This window comes from Patiria miniata, unplaced genomic scaffold, assembly GCF_015706575.1.
Source record: "Patiria miniata isolate m_02_andy unplaced genomic scaffold, ASM1570657v1 HiC_scaffold_7, whole genome shotgun sequence".
In the NCBI taxonomy this organism is placed as follows: Eukaryota; Metazoa; Echinodermata; class Asteroidea; order Valvatida; family Asterinidae; genus Patiria; species Patiria miniata.
In genome coordinates this window covers 30,664,176-30,684,396 of record NW_024037074.1, presented here as the reverse complement: position 1 = coordinate 30,684,396, position 20,221 = coordinate 30,664,176, and the positions used below count along the sequence as shown (strand labels likewise).

Sequence of the window (20,221 nt, the reverse complement as noted above, 5' to 3'; positions counted from 1 at the left end):
AGTAGATTAACCAGGGACAACAAATGCGTGCGCCGTGCGTCCCCCCCCCCCCCCAAAAAAACAGGGCATGGTGACCGTTTTCACCGATTTTCGGCTAACTTTGACAAATTTCTTTGTTTAAACACGGAGAAATAAAATTTTAAAAACGAGTTTGACAGAAAATTGGACAAAATTGATTTTTTTTGGGGGGGGGGGCAGATTTCTGGCAGAATGACAAAAACATATTTTAACGAAAATCGCTTGTAATTTCATACCAATGACGTCATCATGACATCAGAGTAATATGAACCACTCGGGATCAGGGTCAATATATATTTCAAGGTTGAAGTTCTGCTCTGAAACGCTTGCTTGCCATGCTTGGCTAATGTGTGAAAACTGCCCCCCCCCCCAAAAAAAACAACCCAACAACTATGTACATGTATAACAATTTGCATAATTTTAAAAGAAATAAAAATGGAAAAAGACACACAGCGTGCAGAATAATGAAGGAAAGATCACCTAAGTGTGACAATTTATTACAAGCTTGAACAAACACTAAAGGCATTAATAAATGGAACATTATAGAAAATAAGACATTCTAAGAAAAAAAGGACATCTCTAAACCATGAACAACTCTTTTTTTTGTTAAACCCTACATCCCATTTTGTTTGTAAGTCAGGAAAGCTGTGAGTTCTCTTCTTTTTTTTGGCATTTGTAACTGAAAAAGTTTGAGAATTAAAAAAAAAGAGAGACAAATTTAAAGGTTATTAGTTTTTTGCTCTTTTGTTAATTATTAACAGGAATCATTATTGTTAAACTAATAATAAACGGCAAAATTCAACAGTTCATGTCAATTTGACATCATATGCAACTTGGTAAATTTCATTTTTTTTCTCTTTCATAATAAGTGAACCAAAATAAAATGGTTGGACGTCACATCCGCGCCGCGAATAAACCTCTTTTTAATACTCAAGACAACAAGTCCCCCCTCGCTTCGAGGTATCACAAAATTACTCAGGAAGACTTCTTTTCTCATTGAAAAAAAAAATACGTGTTCTTAAATTGCTATACATTTGAATAAACATTACTTAATGTAACATTAAAACTGTAAACTGGGGGCGCGGATGTAAGGTCCACTGTACATGTTATAGTTTTCATTACGCTTTCAAATATAGCCTTATAAAACTTGTTAGTTTTAATGAAATCCATTCCTTTACGACCCGGTTTCTCAATTTCTCGCACACCAAGCACGCAGCTTTCTCTGATACACGTTAACACACACAAATACGCACCCAATCACATCTCTCGACACATCTCTCGCATCACGTTCACGCGTAATATCAAATACTTGTTTTTTATTTTAGTAAACTCGTTAAATCGACAAAAATATGCATAAAAATGACATTACCAGGAAACAATATTAAACTTTCTTTCATTAAATGTCACTAACCAACCGTCACTGCTGTGTAGAATTTGGATATGTAAACTTGACAGAGCGCACCCTGGCACCACTTCATACACCATTTGCATGCAACAAGTAGCCCCAAGGTTCAAAGGTCATACAAGGGTCACCGATTGACCTGTATTTGAGTAATCTACATAGTAAGGCCCAGACTTTGGCCCGAGAACTGGCATTTCAAATTTGTTTTAACCTACAGCGAAATGATCAAAACTGTACCCTTAAACCTAGAAGAATATTCTCCGACACGATGAGTATGTGTGTAAATGCTACTTAACATGGGTTAGCTTAAAACTTCCAGTAATACATGAACAGGCACGGACTGCATTTTTTTCATCAAGAGAACGGAAAATCTGTTACGGATGAAGCGTTATGGATTCTGAAACACTGTAACGGTAGTTGCAATTACATTGTATGAGCTTTAATTATTGTATACATGAGGATTTTGATAAAAACAAAATCCATAAATACAAATACACACGTACAAATTGTTTTTAATTTTTTTTTAAATTGGAGTGAACGAGACAACGGTACTTAGGATCAAAAATATAACAAATGGAAAAGCCGTTTGATAATAAATACAAAGTCTTGCCAAGAAATCTGTATAATTAACAGTGTAACTGCTGCGGTTGTATACAATAGGAGTATTCAATGGATATTTAAAACAAAACAAAAAACAAAATTACAAATAAATGCGAACAGCGTAAGGCAACTATTACATGTAAGTCAATGTTGTATTATACTGAATGTTCTTTTAAGTAAGCCTATAAATTGTACAGCGTCCAAATGTTACTCAAAAATGAAAATACATACACATTGTATGACCTCAGGACTGTTTAAGTGGCTTCAGCGGAGCATCTTGTGCATGTGGAGCTGGCATAAAGCGCAAGTTAAACCGGATTCACTCCTTAGTTGGCGTCAATCCAAAGAAATTGTGGCTTCTTTTGTGATAAATTGGAAGGAACGAATCGCTTCACTGCAGAAACAATACTGAAGTCTTTTTCATTTTAACTCTAAAGTGAGCCCTCAAGTTTGTGCAGTAAAAAAAAAAAAATTCAGCTGAAAAAAATTCCACAATTAATTCGACGACATTTGGCATGGATGAAAAACACTTGCAGCTGATAAAATATTCATAATCACATTCTTCAATGATGCCATCATTAAAAAAAAAAGCCAACACTACAGGAAAAAGAAACGGTTTTTAAAATTAGACTGAATAACTGCAATACTATGCATACATATCTTCCGCTTACTTTTTTTTTTCTTTTTTCGAGTATTATTAGATAAAATGAGATTTGTGTTATGTTGCAGGCGTGTATTACATACATGTACAACACAGTTAGTGTGCATGGATACAATTTGGCAGAAAGGTTCAACTTTATTTAGGAAAAAAAACTCACTTGAAGCCCAGCATCAACCTGAATACAAAACAGCGGACATATTCTGCACCAAGTAATGGGCTAGAAAGGTAACATGAATGTTTCGCGTCTCCCCAGTTGTTTTCAGTTACAGCTCAGCTACCGATGAACATTACAGTTTAATAATAAACGTCTTTCAAACCCTTAGTTTGTGCTACAGTTTACAATGATTCTTAACTATCAAATAAAACAATTGAAATAACCGTGAAATCTTCTTAAAAGCCCTGAGACCATTGTTAAAAATCTGTTTCACACATGCTTAGTAAACTTAGATTTCTTATTTACATGTGGGTTTCAAAAAGATATGGGTCTGAAATTTGAGGTCGCCAAAAAAAAAATATCCAACTTTTCCCTCCTATTTGTTAACTGTCAAGGCCTAAGGGAGACTTTTTGCTATTGTTGGCGTCATTTTTGAACGCGCGCACATTAGCTTAAACACGACGTAAATAGAAAAGGGCCGGTGTGTTTGCTGCCACCAATTGTCTCAGAAAGTCTCCCATTCTTAGCACAGGCACGCACAAGCGAATGGGAACGCGACTTGGTGATGTCAGAGCAAGTATCTGCGATGCGAATTCGCGAACGTTTCAGCAAACAACTCGTAACGTCAAATATCCTTTCGCGTGTATAGACCACCGGTACATGTATTTTGAAACCCACAGGCAAATCGATGGCTCGGTCTTATCACCACCCACCGTACACGAGTGCGTTTCTACTCAAAAAGGAAATTTATCAACATACATGTTATTGGAAAGAACTGTAAATGACATTCAAATGAAAAACTAAAAGCAACACGAAAACGTACCTAAAAGATTTCTAACGCACAGAAGTTGTAAAAACAATCGCACGGTTTACCCTACCTTCAGTAAATGTGCGCGAGTGTACACGCGAGCTACCAGGATACTAAGCACAAGTTATTGAATATAGAATTATCATACACCCACAAAAATGTACCGGTGAAATTCAACCATTTGATTGAGAAACCAAACACATTCTAGGATTCAAACTTGATGAATGACGATACTAGCACACCAAAAAGTCATTCATGTAGTAGTAAGCGAGATATGATATTAACCGATAGTATAACATCGCTAGTTTTCCACAAAACATTGGCGTGTGCTACCGTCATCCCATTTTTGCATATATCCATTTCTGAAAAATATCCTCTAGTACGTGGTAAATTATTATTACTAAAATTGTCTCCTTTAACGCGGACTGGATTTCACGAAGTAACAAAATAGGAATCTCTCTCTTTACTGAATGAAAGCATTAATTAATGTACAAGTGCATTTGAGATTGGAAAAAACGAGTTTACTTGAAATCAGGCACTTTCTCTATACGAAATAATCCACTAGATGCCTTAACTTTTTAATTTTTAAAATGTACCTGTACATGCTAATGAAAGTGGCATTTTTTAAGTGATAAAAAATAATGTGTCTTTTAATGTGGTTTTTAATTTTTTATAGTTCCCTATTCCATTGAATAATTGTTTTAGGCGATTGAAAACTATAACAGGAATTAACAAAAATAAATGAAAACAGATTTTACTATAAGGGTAGATACCTACCAAATCGCTAAGGGAAAAATCAAAATTAATTCATTATTTACAAGTGTGCTCTTTCTTCGAATGCTTCTTTCTCTTTTTTTTTCCTTTATATTTTTTTCGGTTACTTTGAATTAAATTTTTAAAACTGGAGTGAAAATTCAATGCTGCCGGCGAAATACCAGTTAATGTATTCCTCAATGTTTGACCCTCTCTGAAAGAGCAACAACGTCAAGTATGCACGTTTCTTAAAACTGGAAAAAATTAACCCAATGAATCACAACAAATACAATATTGCGTTGTTAAACTTTAGGGAATGAAAATAAAACCCACAAACACATAAAATTCGAAAAAAAATAAAAATTATTTACCCCTACGCCTTAATTTTCGCTAGTAATCTTCCTGGATCCTACAAAATCCACCATTTGTATTGGCTTTATAGCCACACTTATTGTGGCTTTGCCCTTGCTTCCTCAATCCTACGAAATCCTACAAAACGTGGATTTTGAAAGATCCGGAGTGTTACTGTTAATTCATGTTAATATATCCACAACACTTTTACCCATGCCACTACACTTGATTTCTAGAATGCCTTTTCCAAAATAACAGACAGAAATTAGAATTACACATCCAAATAAAAAGGAAAATATCCCGACCAAGTTAATTTTTCCTAATAATGCTCTTTAGTAAAGTGCAGATGAGCACCGTGAAAAATCATCAGGGACTACCATGGAAACAAGAATCAAATGTGATTGCATTTTTTAGATTGGAACTCCACTCCAATGTAACTGGTGCTTCATAGTGTTTTAGTCTTTTTCTTTTATCGTGAAAACAAACAGAGAGGAACAACAGACAACTCAACGGGAAATCAACACAGAAATTTCATTAAACATTCTCTAAAGAAAACGTAGACGAAGACAAAGATGATTATCAACAACAAAAAGGTTAGAAATTGGCGAAAGATTGGGCAGGAACCACCACGACGACAATCCAGGGAAATCCAGACGAGAAAAAAAAAGACGAAACGACGCCAGAAATAACTTTGGGAACAGTAGTCCCTGTATCATTTTATGATTCAAATGTATGCATGGTTTGCTGGGAAACACGTGACATTCCCGAAAAAATTCAAGGAAATAATTTCTTCAGTACAATCCGCCCCCCTTTTGCCTTTAAGATAACCTTAACCACTCACTTTGTTTAATTTTTATTTGTTTGGTTTTAGTAAGAAAAGGTCAACCTTTAATTACCGTATCTATGAAAGGATTTTAGTGCCCAAGACGTTGCGGTGGTTCCTGCACAGAGCACAATCATGAAACTTTTATACATGCGGTGGAACACTCTGACGACAGTTATTTCAAAAACCACCTCAGCTCAACCGTCTAACGGAAACTCCGAAAGGCGACTGGACTTGTCCCTGCACTAATCTCCACATATAAAACGCGCCACAAACTGTCACCAGACTGTTCCACCAAACGGCCAATAATAAACAGTCTCACTCACTACATTCTAAAGAAGTTTTTGTACTACCACGCTACGTCTACAATTTTCCCCATTTTTTTTTTTTTTTAAAAACCCCGGTTCCCTTAACTACTGGGTGAATATACACAAATCTTCAATTCCCGAATCACATCTTCACCCTATATCCCACAATTTGTAATTCCCTGGCAGGTGTACGCCGTTACAATATCCTCAAAACCTGCCTTTCCTTGACTTGCTTTTTTTTTCGGTCGAATACCTTGTTTTCAGAGGGTATCGACTCTTAATACCAGCTTGCACCTTCGCTTTGTCCCACGTTAGACTGGCCGCTGTAGTTCCCGTACCCCCCGCTTTGCCCGCTGTAACTGCCGCTCTGCCCCTGCACCTGCTGGCTGCCGTAGCCGCTCGTGGTGCCGTAGCCACTGCCGCTGGTGCTGCCTCCGTAGCCACTGGTGCCCGTGCCTCCATAGCCACTGGCGCCGTATCCCGAGCTGTTCCAGGAGGAATCGCCGCCGCCTTGCCAGGCGCTGGCTGGGTTCTGCCAGTTGGAGGAGCCACTGTCGTAGCCTTGGTTGTAGCCGTACGCCTGCATGTTGTTGTATCCACCGCCTTGTCCAAGAAACATCAAAAACTAAATTAAAGATGTGTGCCCTATGCTCTTAAAAAATAATAGAAAGTTCTCCAAACAGATTGTCAATATGTATGCTTTGTTTAAAAAAAACAAAAACATTAACGCCCCAATTTTTGGCGTCTGCATTCCTCTGCAAAAAGGATTGCACTTTTGCGCAGAAACGAACGCAGCCCGCGAGAGCTGAACTATTGGCGGGATGCGCAAAAGCCAACATTTTATAAAGAAATAATTCAATAACTAAACGTCGGTGGGTGTTTTCGTTTGATGTCTCATTTTCAAAAAGTGTATAACTTCTAAATTCAGGCGTGCAACTTGGAAGAAATTTTTAAAAAAGAGGAAACTCCAATCTATACAAGACTTTGTACAGTGTTTTTCAAGATGTAATGGCATAAGTGAAAAACGAGGAAATCAGCTGATCATGGCCTATTGTTCAATTTACGCTCCAGTGCACACCCCAGAGTATTGAAACATATGAGGTTTCTGCAAGAAATATTGTACACATACTGTTGAAAATCACTCTTGGGAATCAGTATTTGTGGCATTTGGCTGTATATCAGAAGTTGGCTGGCAAATTTTCTATTTTGAAAATTTCAAAATTTTCGGCAAAAATTAACCCGGCGCGAAGTGGTTAAGCAGACTGTTATCTTATTATTTTTTTCTTTTTTTCAAAATCACAACTTCCTGGGAAAGGCTTGATCTTATTCATTGTATTCGTCGTCTTTTCCGCAAACTGGCTATGTTGGACTCATGTGGAAAACTTCAGCCGTGGAAAACTTCAGCCATGATATCATCTTTTAAGAAGAATGGCCTTGCCTCATCAAAAATAAATTTCAAAGTCTCAGCCTAGGACCTTATTTATACTCGGTGACTACGTCAGTCAGTCATTGACCAACTTCGTAAAAGGACAGTACGCTGTCCTTTGGGGTCAAGCAAAAAATTAAGTCAAGTGGCAAGGTTTTATCAATCAGAATTGGTCAGGGTTGGCAACCGGGGGCATGACTTAAGACATGTCATGGTCAATACCTCAAGGGAGAATATTTCCTGATAATGCTCACCTTGGCCGTACATGTTTCCGTTGTTGTAACTGCCAAAACTCTGAGACTGGCTGCTAGCATTGGGGTTGACAGACTTGACTTCAACCTGTCAATTCAAAGAGACACGGATATTAAAGGCATATAGGATCATTTGCATTTCTCCTAAAAAGTAGCCTACCATATTATCATCAAAAAAGCTTACTTGGATTTAAGCTGCGCCCTATGTCTTTTCGACCAATTGCAGCCGTGATAAAAACTTGACAGAAGTCAGACTTGTGTGCGCTTATGCACAACGTGCACAAATGGATCATGTAGAGCGACACTGTAGAGATGAACAGTTGATTATTGCCAAACCAGGAACGGCTAAGACCACAAAGGTATATTCTCATTATTCATACTCTCATGATTCACATTCTCCAAAAGGCATATGTGACCTACTGTGGCAAAATGAGGAATGTCCCCCAAAATCATGTTTTGAGTAATCAACGCCTGAAGTTGGGTACACTAAAACAAAATTCTGTCAAAATCAATATTGTTTTTTTCTTATTTTTGAGTAGCCAAGGTATCCAAGATTCACACATTGCATTTTTGTTGAGAAAAAAATGTCCCCAAAAGTTGGAAACTGAAGAACGTTTTTCCACTGCCGTTGGCGGCGCAATGCGTATTTCTTTTTTTAAAAGCCGTTTTTCTTGGGGTTGGGGAAATTCGGCACGACACTGTTGAAGTTCCTGCACCATTTCTTTGGAATAAATTAAGCTACAGAAATAAATTTGTTATCATTGGAAATCCAATGATTTGTGCTCTAACATGATGTACGTAACTTGAAAAGTCAAAGATGGGGTTATTCCACATTATGATATGGCAGGTCACATATTCTCATCAACAGATTTCATGCTTCACAATGATAAAATACCGCTTGTTCAAAAAAGGGGAACAAAGGATGGCATGTGAAAAAACTGTAAGAGGAATGCAATGGCATCGGATGGTTTCTCACCTGCTTTTCATGGATCTCAACGTAATGGGCATCCATCGCCTTCTTGGCACTTTGCGGATTGTCAAATGTCACAAAGGCAAAACCTGTGAAAAAAAAATACACACACACACATAATGTTAGAAAGTGCAAACCGTTATCTACAACAATGTCCCAAAGCGCGTCAAAGTTCATCAGGCCACGCAACCAGTTTCTGCAGCAGCTTGAGATTGGCGCAATCTTGTCACTACCCAGGTACCCATTTATAATCCTGGCTGGAAAGAGGCACTTGAAGTAAAGTGTCTTGCCCAAGAACACAAATGCCATGTTCCCTGACAGGGTTCAAATCATTGGTGGTCCAACTTTAAAAAAAAAAATGTTGAATAGTATAAATATTCAGACCGATTAATTTTCGGCGACGTACCTCGTGAGCGATGGGTCTCTCTGTCCTTCTTAATGTTCGTGTTGATGACCTTTGGAGAAAAAAAAAAGAATCAATAAACAAGCAATAAGTAAACAAGAACACACTAATTACTCTCTGGAGACTGTTAAGCACTACCCTGTGTAAGAAAATCCTGGTAGATTTTACATGGCTGGAGAGCTGGATAGTGTGGTTACAACGTCCAGCAAGTTCGAGCTCCGTGGATCAGGAATCATAATTTGGGAACATTTTTTTCATGCCATGTTTCATTTGTGAGCAGCATTTTTAACTGCTGGAATCTGGCTACAACCATGCTCTATGCATTGATGTACCCAGGATGTATCATAATATACAATATGACCTTGCAACAACTTGTGGTCAAATGTGGTGCCATGTCTCCAGTGTCGTAGTTCCTATACTCATACCTGAGTATTTCTTTGTTATCTTTCTCCTTCTCATAAAAATGTATTCGCACTCGCAAGAAAAAATTCCTGTGCGTGTATACTTGCTCGTATCCATACTTATGCATAGTTTGACAAAAAACTTTTCCTTAGAAATGTGTGTGCCAATTAAAATGCAATTGTTTACTTTGTTCTTGTATTTGTACTCAAAGCAAAGAACACATACTCATACTCGTACTAAGGCCCCCCCCCCCCAAAAGTCTCCGGTTTCTGGTATGCGCGCGCGTCGCCGTAGCCATGCGCGTCGGCAAAATGAAAAAGTTTTTTTTTCAATGAAAGATGATGTCTAAAAACCGCCAAACTCACTGGTTTGACTGGAATCCTGCTGCTGCACAATTTTAACGTGTTTTTAGATTGGGTTATGGTCGAGAATAAGCTTAATGTGGCCTCTCTGGACTCCCATATATTTGCACTAAGTTTAGTCGGGCACCATTTACAGTCATCAGCCGACATTTGAAGAAAATAAATCAGGTAAAAAAAAAAAAAAAGCCGCATCGCCGCACCACTTTTAGGGCAAGCTCCATACCAGAAACCGGAGACTTTTTTTTTTTGGCCTAATGACAAAGTACTCGTACAATGTAGGTTTATGCCCTTCACCGAAGTATTTAAAAAAAAAAACCAATTATATAAACACTGTATACTCAAGTGTATACTCCACAAATTACTCGGGTGGGACTCAAACCCAAGACCTACTGCTTACTAGTGAAGACGTCCTAGCACCCGACCACCTAGCTTGCCGGGGTCGGCTGGCTGGTTCAAATCTGATATATGTAGCAGCCGGTACCACAACAAAACTACTTTAACCCTAACCGCCCTGAATCCTTCAAAATCCTCTTTCCCAAAGTGGAGGAATTTGGAAGATTGAGGTTACATGGCAAAAGTGCGTTACTGATTTCGTAGGATGCACTTGGTCAAGGTCTTGGGCCGGACCATGTGTTGTTTTTGCTCAGCCATGCATCAATATAGGCATGGATTATGCTTGAAATCCTCCGTACTGCTCCAGGATGTCACTGGCCAAGCCTCAACATATTGACAGTCACTGCCGCAGGATTCAGGCAGTGGTCACCCCTCCATGGACCATATTCAAGAAATAATGGAGGCATTTGCAGGATTGAGGCTATATGCTATTTTTCCATGAGGCCAATTGGAGGATATTGCAGGATTGAGGCTACATCCTAGCAAAAAGGTCTATACTAGTTAGAGTACTCGTACTCATGCAAATGTACTCAACGACAATACTGCAAAATTCAAGACACTAACCTTTCCAAACTGCAATAGCGCACTCTCAATGTCCTCGGGCTCCGTGTCGGTATGCAAGCCACCAATGAACACTTTCCTGTCATCGTCAGCTTTGTTGAAGGACGAGCCCCCTCCGAACCCACCCATGCCCCCACCCATGCCTCCGCTCATGCCCCCGCCCATGCCTCCGCCCATGCCCCCTCCCATGCCCCCTCCCATGCCCCCTCCCATGCCAAAGCTTCCCCCAAAGCCACCCCCTCGGGTCTTGTTGCTCTCCTTGGCCACAGAGCACGTCAACTGCAGAAATGGAGGGGAAAATATGAAGGCCAATGAGCCGTGATGGTTCCTAGATTTTTATCAGGGGGGCAAATTATTTACGCACAGGTCATATTTTCAAGCAAATGCTACGAGTGACGACGCCATTTTCTATGGTGGCGCTGAAGGGACATGGCCAAATGTGAAATTTGTGCTACCTCGTGAACTTTTTTCCGACTAGTTGCGAAATTTCTTGACATGAATTCCTTTTTACGACTAGTCGTGAAAATGTTCACAAAATGTTCGCCGACTTGTGAATTTTTGTGTGATGTTGTGTATATATGTTTTACAACCATTCGTGAATTTTGTTGCAACTACTTTTCTGCATAAATAAAATTCACGATGTCACAAAAAATTTCACAACCAGTCATGAAAAAAATTCACAACGTCACACCTAATTATGTCCTTTCAGGGCCACCATAAGCTTCCGGGTACAAACAGTAAAAAAATCACGTTTATTGAACTTTTTTTGAACAATTTTACAAACTTGATATTTACTTTGATTCAAAAGTTAAAGAATGAAATAATGAAATCGTCGCGTCAGTGCAACAAGGTCGTAACTCGATTCTGCAACAAAGTCGTATCTCATGCGAATACCCTCCGTGCTACAAGGTCATGTCTCACATATCGCGACGTCCATTGACTTTGTGTGCACATCCGGGTTATTTTAAGCGAGATACGACCCTTTGACATTGAAAACTAGCATTTCACAAACATAACGTAATTTTAGGAGATACTACATTGTACCTTGTTGCATGGACACGACGTGTTTGAATTACGAGCAACATGTCAACTTTATATTTATAACACACAATGATTTTCGTTGGACATCTTACCGTGCGGCCATCGAGCTCATGCGTCGGCACCTGTAACGCGCTGTTTCTATCCGCAACAGTGAAGTAGTTGACGAAGCCATACCCCCGACTCTTGCCCGTGATTTGGTCTGTGATGATCACGGCTGACTTCACCTTGCCAAACTGGGAGAAGTGATTCTCCAGTGTCTCTGTACGGCAGGAAAATTGTAAATGGGGAAAATGTCATAAGACAACCTGTAAACCTGCCCGATGCAACACAGAGCAACGGGGGCCGATTTCTTGGAGCTGCTAAGCACAAAAAATTGCTTAGCACAGAAAAAAGTCTGGCTTATTAAAGCAGGTTACCAGCCAAATTTGCATGTGAATACCAATCGCAAGCAATATACATCACATGGAAATTTTGATTTGTGCAGAGGCAGACTTTTCATGCTAAGCAAATTTTTGTGCTTAGCAGTTCCATGCAATTGGCCCATGGGCCCAATTTCATAGAGCTGCTTAAGCAGAAAATTTGCTTAAGCACGAAAAAACATCGCTTAGTAAAATTAGGTTACCGGCCAAAACTCCATGTGATGTACATTGCTTGTGACTGGTATTTAGCTGTTGTTTACTTAGCATAACAATCGCATGGAGTTTTGGCCGGTAACCTGATTTTATTAAGCAAGACGTTTTTGTGCTTAAGCAAATTTTGTGCTTAAGCAGCTCTATGAAATTGGCCCCTGGTGTGCAAGTCCGTGGCACCTTGCTGCATTTGGGCCATCAACACCAGTGCATAATCTGGCAATTCTGAGACAATGAGAGCTAGCCCATTGTACAATGCCACAGTTGTATCCTGCTGCATTCGGTGACCACAGACTCTGAGGCAGTTTGGCGTTGAGAATGTTGACCTGATGGATCTTGCTACACTGGGCAGGCTTGTCACTTTGACAAGTGTTGCATGTTGTTGTGTTCAGCAGGATTTCTGGGCAAAATATTCTGTTCGTTTGTTTGTCTGTTTAATTGTTTTTATTTGGGTTGTTTGCTTGTTTTCTTTTGTGTTTATTTTTATTGGGGGGGGGGGGGAAACAGGGTTGTCTAAATATCTTTGACATTGTACCTTATTTTTCTGTCATTTACACTTTTTTTGCAATACAATTAGGCCAATTAAACAAAATAAACCAGTTTCTCGTCCAGCCTTTTTCCCGCCTGAGAAAAAAAACGCCTCCTATATTTTGTTTAATTAACATGGATGAGAAACTATTTCTTTTTTTTTACTCGGCCTTACATACCTCTAGTTGTTTCAAAGTTGAGTCCTCCAACATAAACGTTTCTGAAGAAAAGAACAAAAAAGAACAAAAATCATGTAAATGTGTTGCTTGACCCTAACTGCCCTGAATCCTTCAAAATCCTCTTTGCCAAAGTGGAGGAATTTGGAGGATTGAGGTTACATAACAAAAGTGATTTACTCATTTCGTAGGACGCACTTTTTCAAGGTCTTGGGCCTGACCTTGTGTTGTTTTTGCTCAGCCATGCATAAATATAGGCTCGGATTTTGCTTGAAATCCTCCGTACTGCTCCAGGATGTCACTGGCCAAGCCTCAACATATTGACAGTCACTGCCGCAGGATTTTGAAGGATTCAGGCAGTGGCCACCCCTCCATGGACCATATTCCAGTAATAATGGAGGAATTTGCAGGTTTGAGGCTATACGCTATTTTTCCATGAGGCCAATTGGAGGATTTTGCAGGATTGAGGCTACATCCTAGCAAAAAGGCCTAGGGAGTTAGGGTTCATTGTTCTCCAAGGCTTATTTACATCAATCAAAAGTAATTTATACAAGGCTGGAAGTTTATTTGGCTGACAACTCAGTGTTTTGACAAAGTTTTCGTCTTCCTTTCATGATTACTGGGAATTTATCTGGGGGAGGGGGGGGGTTGAAGTCTGATGTTTTTGTTGGGCAATGTTGGGTTTTTGGGTCAAGAACAGAATTGTGTCGAGCAATGGCAGTGGTTTAGCTTGGACCCTACTATCGCCAGACCATGTCCGAATGTTAAAAAGGCGATAAGTTGGGTCCAAGTTACTGGGACTAGATTAGGCCTAGGTCTGAAACCCATATCATGAATACAAAGTCACGACAACGTAAGCGTGGAACCAGACGAACTTCCTCATGGTAAATAAAAACGGAAAGAAACTTGCAACCTGACGCCACTTTTTTCTTCATAATCATCTCGATGAAGGTCAGTCATTGGAAAATGGCAATAACTTGAATAAGACATGAATCTGGGCCTGAGAATCATTTCCAATTTTGTTAGGAAATAGGCTTACATAGAAAATGTTTTTGTCTTTCCATAGACTTTGTGTACACAACCACTGAAGTGGCGTCAGGTTGCAACATTCTTTCTAAGACCAAAAACGGAGCAACTATAGAATGCAGGGCCACCCCAGAGCAAGGTTTTTTTTATGACATCAAGGCCAGCGATGTGCGGATAAGAGTAATGCCATCAGAGAGAACGAGAGAATGTCAGGAATTGATTATCTAGGTCTAAGTATGGAAACAGATGGGGTCAGTGGGCATAAAGTACAATAATATGCAGACGCGCAAAAATTGCTAAGTACAGCGAATGCACTTGTCTTCTCAAGGAAGGGAGGGCGCACTTGTGACGGGGCACTGGAGCCGTGGAGGCGCAGAGCCTTTGAGCCTTGGAGCCATGGAGTCGCGGAGTAGCGCGCCGGTAGAGGGCGCAATTCTCGGCGGTAGGTCAACTGTGGCTCATATCCATATGAATCATCCTAGGACTACATTTTTTGAGAACGAAGCATCCATTTCCATATTTATTTCCTCGCAAAGGAAGGGAGGGCACGCTTGTGATGGGGCACTGGAGCCGAGGAGTTACGGAGTCGCGCGCCGGTAGAGTGCGCAATTCTCAGCGGTACCGCGGACTACATTTTTTTTGAGAACGAAGCATCCGTATCCATATTAATTTCCTCGCAGAGGAAGGGACGGCGCGCTTGTGATGGGGCACTGGAGCTGTGCAGCCTTGGATCCGTGGAGTCGCGTACCAAAGAGGGCGCAATTCTCGGCGGTAGGTCGACTGCATGGTCGACTGCGGCTCCGCCTCCAAGGCCCTGCATGCAAAATGATCCTAGGACTACAATTTTTTGAGAATTTCCTAGCAAAGGACGGGAGGGCGCGCTTGTGACGGGGCACTGGAGTCGTGGAGGCGCGTAGCCCCATAAATGTGGCCTATTTACTGGACTGCCTCCGTAAACATAGGCCACACATCCACATGTACAAAAATCGTGTCGACGGAGCCAAATTTTGATTTTCACATTTAGGCTTAGTTTGTAGGTTTTTTTTGCTTTAGAAGCATACTCACCCTCTTTACAGGCTAATCAGAAAGTGCTGCCTTTTTCAGATGTCTAATTTTTGTGAAATTTCATGTTGAAATTTTGATACGCAAACATGTAAAAATGAATCTGGAAATTTCACGAAAAATATACATCTGAAAAAGGCAGCACTTTCTGATTAGCCTGTAAAGAGGGTGAGTATGCTTCTAAAGCAAAAAAACCCTACAAACTAAGCCTAAATGTGAAAATCAAAATTTGGCTCCGTCGACACGATTTTTGTACATGTGGATGTGTGGCCTATGTTTACGGAGGCAGTCCAGTAAATAGGCCACATTTATGGGGCTAGGAGGCGCGGAGCTTTGGAGTTCTCGGAGGTAGGTCGACTGCGGCTCCACGCAGCCGTACGGAGGCACGGATACAGAGTGGAGTGGCCCTGTAATCTATAGTTGTGCCCCCAAAACAATCAAAACAATCAAAATAATCAGAGACTTGTTCATGGCGTAGCGTAGGGTCTAAGTTGGGCTGACATTAAAAATCATAAAAATGGACATGATCATCATGATGGTTTGTCATGATAACACATCAATACAAATATGCAGACAGATGTCCTTTAAAATTGTTAATTGGACTAGATGTTAAACATTATTCATTTAATGACGTTCGTACAAATTACAATACAAGTCAATGACCATGATGGCGATGCCAACATGGCCAATCGAAAAATGGCGTATTTGGCGCACGGCCATGACGGCCGGCATGCAGCAACGCCATGCAGATTGTTCACAAATTCATGCAAGTCATGCCCTTTTACAACACTACACCAAACATCAAATACCCAGAAATGGTAAATAAAATAATTCTCAATAGGGAAAGCGTGATCGAATCATACTTACGGCAGCTCTGAATGCTCCATTTTGACTGTTAAGTGGGACTTGTGTAACGGGGAAGGATTGAACACGCAAGGCAGGGCTACGCGGCGACAAAACGGCGTGTGTGCTGCAGCCGCCAATGGCAAACTTTTCGGATCCTTCTTCCGCAGTGACCGACGACTTTGAAGCATTTAAAATGTTTAAGTGGCACCGTGGTCGAGCCGTACGGTCGCACCATCAGCCAGAAAAAAATAAATATATTTTAGACATATTGCAACCGGATTGTGGAATTAGGGAGGACCAAAAAATAGGCCTAAATTGTGACATTTTCATTTGTTTTGCTTAAATGCATTGCCTTGGCAAATTGAAACGGGCTTTGTAAATTATGGATTTTGCTGTTATCATTCACCTGCTAGTACGCATGTAGGATTTCAAATGATTTGGTCATGTTTCTCCATAGTCATGTGAATTGCGTTGGAATAGAATACAAATGGTATTTTTAATTTTTGAATGACTACATTATTTGTGGGAGTCCTATGAGCGGTCCATCATATATAATTACCAGCCTAGCTCAACAACAGTCATCATTTAATTTACTTTTTTATTAATTTAATATTATTTATTTTATTTATGTATTTATGTTTTTATTTCCTGATGGCGATCGCGAGGCCCTATTTAAGATGTTTTGTGAAACGGCCCGAGAAGAAAACTTCATTTCACAAAAAAAGAGTGCTGAACATTCTGGAAGGCCATTAAACTTTAGTTAACTCTTTTCATTTTCCCTTTCTAACTTTCATTGTACGACTTGACCAAGTGTATTTTGGAGCCGTTTGCGAAAATCAAAAACCCTTTTAGTGTACCAGATCCATAGAGCTATATTAAGACCAGATCGTTCTTGTTTAATGCTTCAATTTGTGTGCGCGAAGTATCCGATATCCGAAAAGCAACTCGGAATCGCGCAATCGATCGTTGTTCTTGTTAGGGCGCCCTCTCTTCATGCTAATAACGCACGTGCACACGTGCGCGCATCATGTCGGCACGATTGTCACTCAAAGCCGTTAAAGCAATACCAGCAAGTTCTTGCCAAGACTGAAAATACACATTGGCCGTTCCGGTACTGAAAAACCTTAATTCCTTTGTTAAAATAAAAATAAAAACCCAGCAAGTTTAGCATAGGCCAATGCGCATAAGGTTTGGCCTACGTACCAGCATCACTCTGCGACGCGCCGGGCCCGCTAGACGACATAATTAGGCATAGGCCGCTTACCCGCAATTATAAGGTTGCTCATTGTTCGGTGGCAATGCAACTTTTGTGATCAATGCGAAGCATAAAGCAACATCGAAGAAGATGTGAAGTGTAACAAAGCAATGTCAAAACGTCTCCATATTTCAGATGTGCAACTGACGAGGGACGGCGGAACGGGGGGGGGGGGGGCAGATTTTTCCAGGCCAACAAAATGTACCCCCTCGAGATGGAAACAAACTGCCCCTCAAACGCACACGTAATGAAAGCATATGAGGTAATGCAAAATTAACTACCCGTCAAAAACACAAGTACTCCTCTCGCATTGATTGTGCACCTCAATTCTCGCGAGATGGAAAACTGCCCCTCGAAATTATTAGTGTCCCGCTCGCAACATTAAAATTGTGCCCCTTTTCAAGATGGAAAACTGGCCCCTATAAACAATAGTGCTCTTCATCACGCGAATAAAATGGTCACTGAACTAGCCATCAAACGCAACAGTGCCCCTCTAGCTCTCGCGAAAAAAAAAAGGTCTCTCTACACAACTATAATAAAGGAAACACAAAGAGCAAGATGGACAACGTATTCATAATAATGAACGGGACCATATTCTTTTCTCCATTTCCACACACTGACAGAAGGTGCCCCTTTTTCTAAGCGAGTGCCCCTTTTTTGGGTGTTCCCCCGCCCGCCAGTTTGAAAAGCGTGCCGCCGCCGCCCCCTGGACGAAGGGACGGTCCTCCATCCGCTCGACACTGAAAATATAAACGCGTTAGTCTGGCCGGTGCGGTATTTTCGTAACTTGTTTTGTGTGTAAAACTAAAATTCTCGAACTTCAGGAGCACATGCAGGCGCGGTTCTAGAACCAATATTTGGGGGGGGGGGGGGCTAGCACGGTGGATCAAGAATTTTTTTCAGGGAGGCGTGCTGAAATGTAGACCGGTTATTTTTTCCAGACACTTAGGCCTCCGAAAATCAATAGGGGGGGGGGGGGGGGGCTATATTTTCAATGGGGAGCGCAAATAAAATCCTAAAATCATTCACACTATATTAACTACAAATGCACCCTTGTCACGACTTTTTCTTTAGGGGGAGACCGTTCGCATGTACATCACAATCCTTCTTTTTGCTAATGCAATTTTTTTTTTCGGAATTTATTTTTGGGGGGCTAGACTAAATTTTGGGGGCTACAGCCCCCCCCCCTAGCCCCCCCCCCCCCCCCCGTAGAACCGCGCCTGAGCACATGGGGTGTAAGTCTGACTCTGTGAGGATCACCACGTGTACAGAGCCACGTACGAACTGTGCATGGGGATATTCAAGGGGTGTAGAGGCCGGGGAAAGACAAGGAGAAAAAGAACACAAAAGCCACTCGAGACTTACACCAGAAACATTACTTTTTACATTATAAACTTTCTGAAAGGGACGCTAAGGCTGATCATAAGCACAGGTTTACTTCAACACAACTCTCGGATGTTAATGTTCAACACGGGCCTCTCTCGTCCAAAAGCTTTTCAAATTTCCCTCTAGCGGAAAGTTTCAGGAACTTGCTCTAGGAAAAAAATATTCTCCAATAAAACAAAAATCAATGTATGGCTATGCTGCTATACCGCGTAAGCTATAATTGCCCAGCCAACCAAGGGATTACATTATTTTGATTATTCAATCCACACAGCCTGATAAACTGAACACTGAAGAGTTCACTTTCTATACAATGTTATCGCCGTGAAAAAGACACATTCCACGACAACACATTAGATCAAGCAATCCATGAAAAGTTTCCCTAATATTGTCCAGCTTTAGAAACAATACTAAACCTGTTGGTACATTTCCCTTTGGGAAGGGACTTTTTACTTTCAGAGTGACCATAATTTCTGCCCGTGGGCATGGGGGAGAATCGGCTGTACAAAACTGTAGGAACTAGAATCTCCCCATTATAAGTTAACCATTAAGGCCTCAAAAAGGCAAAATTCTGTTCCTCAACGTAAAACTGACTTTATCACATCTAACAAATTAACGAGGAAAATACTTATTAATACAAAATTCAACATTCATACAGCACACACGGACATTTTGTTCAACCAGGGTTCCCACAGAAATCTGAAGACCAAATTCCATGACTTTTCCATGACTTTCCAGGACTAAAATATAACAAATTCCATGACATTTAACGCCATTTTGCAGAGAAAAGTTGTGTGGTATTATAATACTGATGAACCACTTATGTTAGGCTAACCATTTGTTAGCTTTTGAAAATAAATTTTAATAAATAATGGTGAGATTTGAAGGTTTGCATGGTGGAAAGATACTAAGACAGGATAGGTTTGCGGTAGCACCATGTGCATAAATCTCTTTTGCGAGTATGTGTGGTTCTGAAAAGAACCGGAGGGACTCGACGTTTCGAACATCATCGTTGGAATCCCTCTTTCTCCTGACGACGGGCAGAGCATACTGTTCGAAACGTCGAGTCCCTCCGGTTCTTTTCAGAACCACACATACTCACAAAAGAGATTTATTCACATGGTGCTACCGCAAACTTATCTTGTCTTAATCAATAATGGCCTCCTCCTTCCCATACATACAGCCATTCTAAAAGCGGCCCATGAAAAATAACCCTTCAGTACATGATCTTGATTTCCAATACTTTTCCATGACTTTCCAGGACAAGTTTATTTTCCAGGATTTTCCATGACTTTTACTATTTTTTTCTTCCAATTGTCCATGACTTTTCTATGACTTTCCAGGACAAGTTTATTTCCCATGATTTTCCATGACTCTTACTTGTTTTTTCTTCCAAATGTCCATGACTTTTCCATGACTTTCCAGGACAAGTTTATTTCCCAGGATTTTCCATGACTTTTACTTTTTTCTTCTTCCAAATGTCCATGACTTTTCCATGACTTTCCAGGACAAGTTTATTTCCCAGGACTTTCCATGACTTTTACTATTTTTTTCTTCCAATTTTCCATGACTTTTCCATGACTTTCCAGGACAAGTTTATTTCCCAGGACTTTCCATGACTTTTACCTT

General features: G+C 40.5%; 1 protein-coding gene across 1 annotated transcript; it reads right to left on the bottom strand.

Annotated features, from left to right (window-relative positions):
• Positions 1 to 473: 473 nt before the first annotated feature.
• LOC119746547 (glycine-rich RNA-binding protein 3, mitochondrial-like) lies at positions 474 to 16,129 on the bottom strand. Its single transcript, XM_038223527.1, has 8 exons — positions 15,976 to 16,129; positions 13,024 to 13,064; positions 11,780 to 11,946; positions 10,650 to 10,925; positions 8,932 to 8,980; positions 8,532 to 8,614; positions 7,559 to 7,643; positions 474 to 6,481 (listed from the first exon to the last, which is right to left on the bottom strand). Exons 1-8 carry the CDS (start codon positions 15,993 to 15,995, stop codon positions 6,156 to 6,158), a joined length of 1,047 nt encoding a protein of 348 aa, XP_038079455.1. The 5' UTR covers positions 15,996 to 16,129; the 3' UTR covers positions 474 to 6,155.
• Positions 16,130 to 20,221: the final 4,092 nt, after the last annotated feature.

Coding starts and splice junctions, on each gene's coding strand:
- LOC119746547 (XM_038223527.1), bottom strand. CDS start 15,995: ATGGAGCATTCAGAGCTGCC. Junction 8,615..8,931: donor AGAGACCCATCGCTCACGAG/GTACGTCGCCGA, acceptor TTTTTTTCACAG/GTTTTGCCTTTGTGACATTT. Junction 6,482..7,558: donor CGGAAACATGTACGGCCAAG/GTGAGCATTATC, acceptor TTCTTGGACAAG/GCGGTGGATACAACAACATG.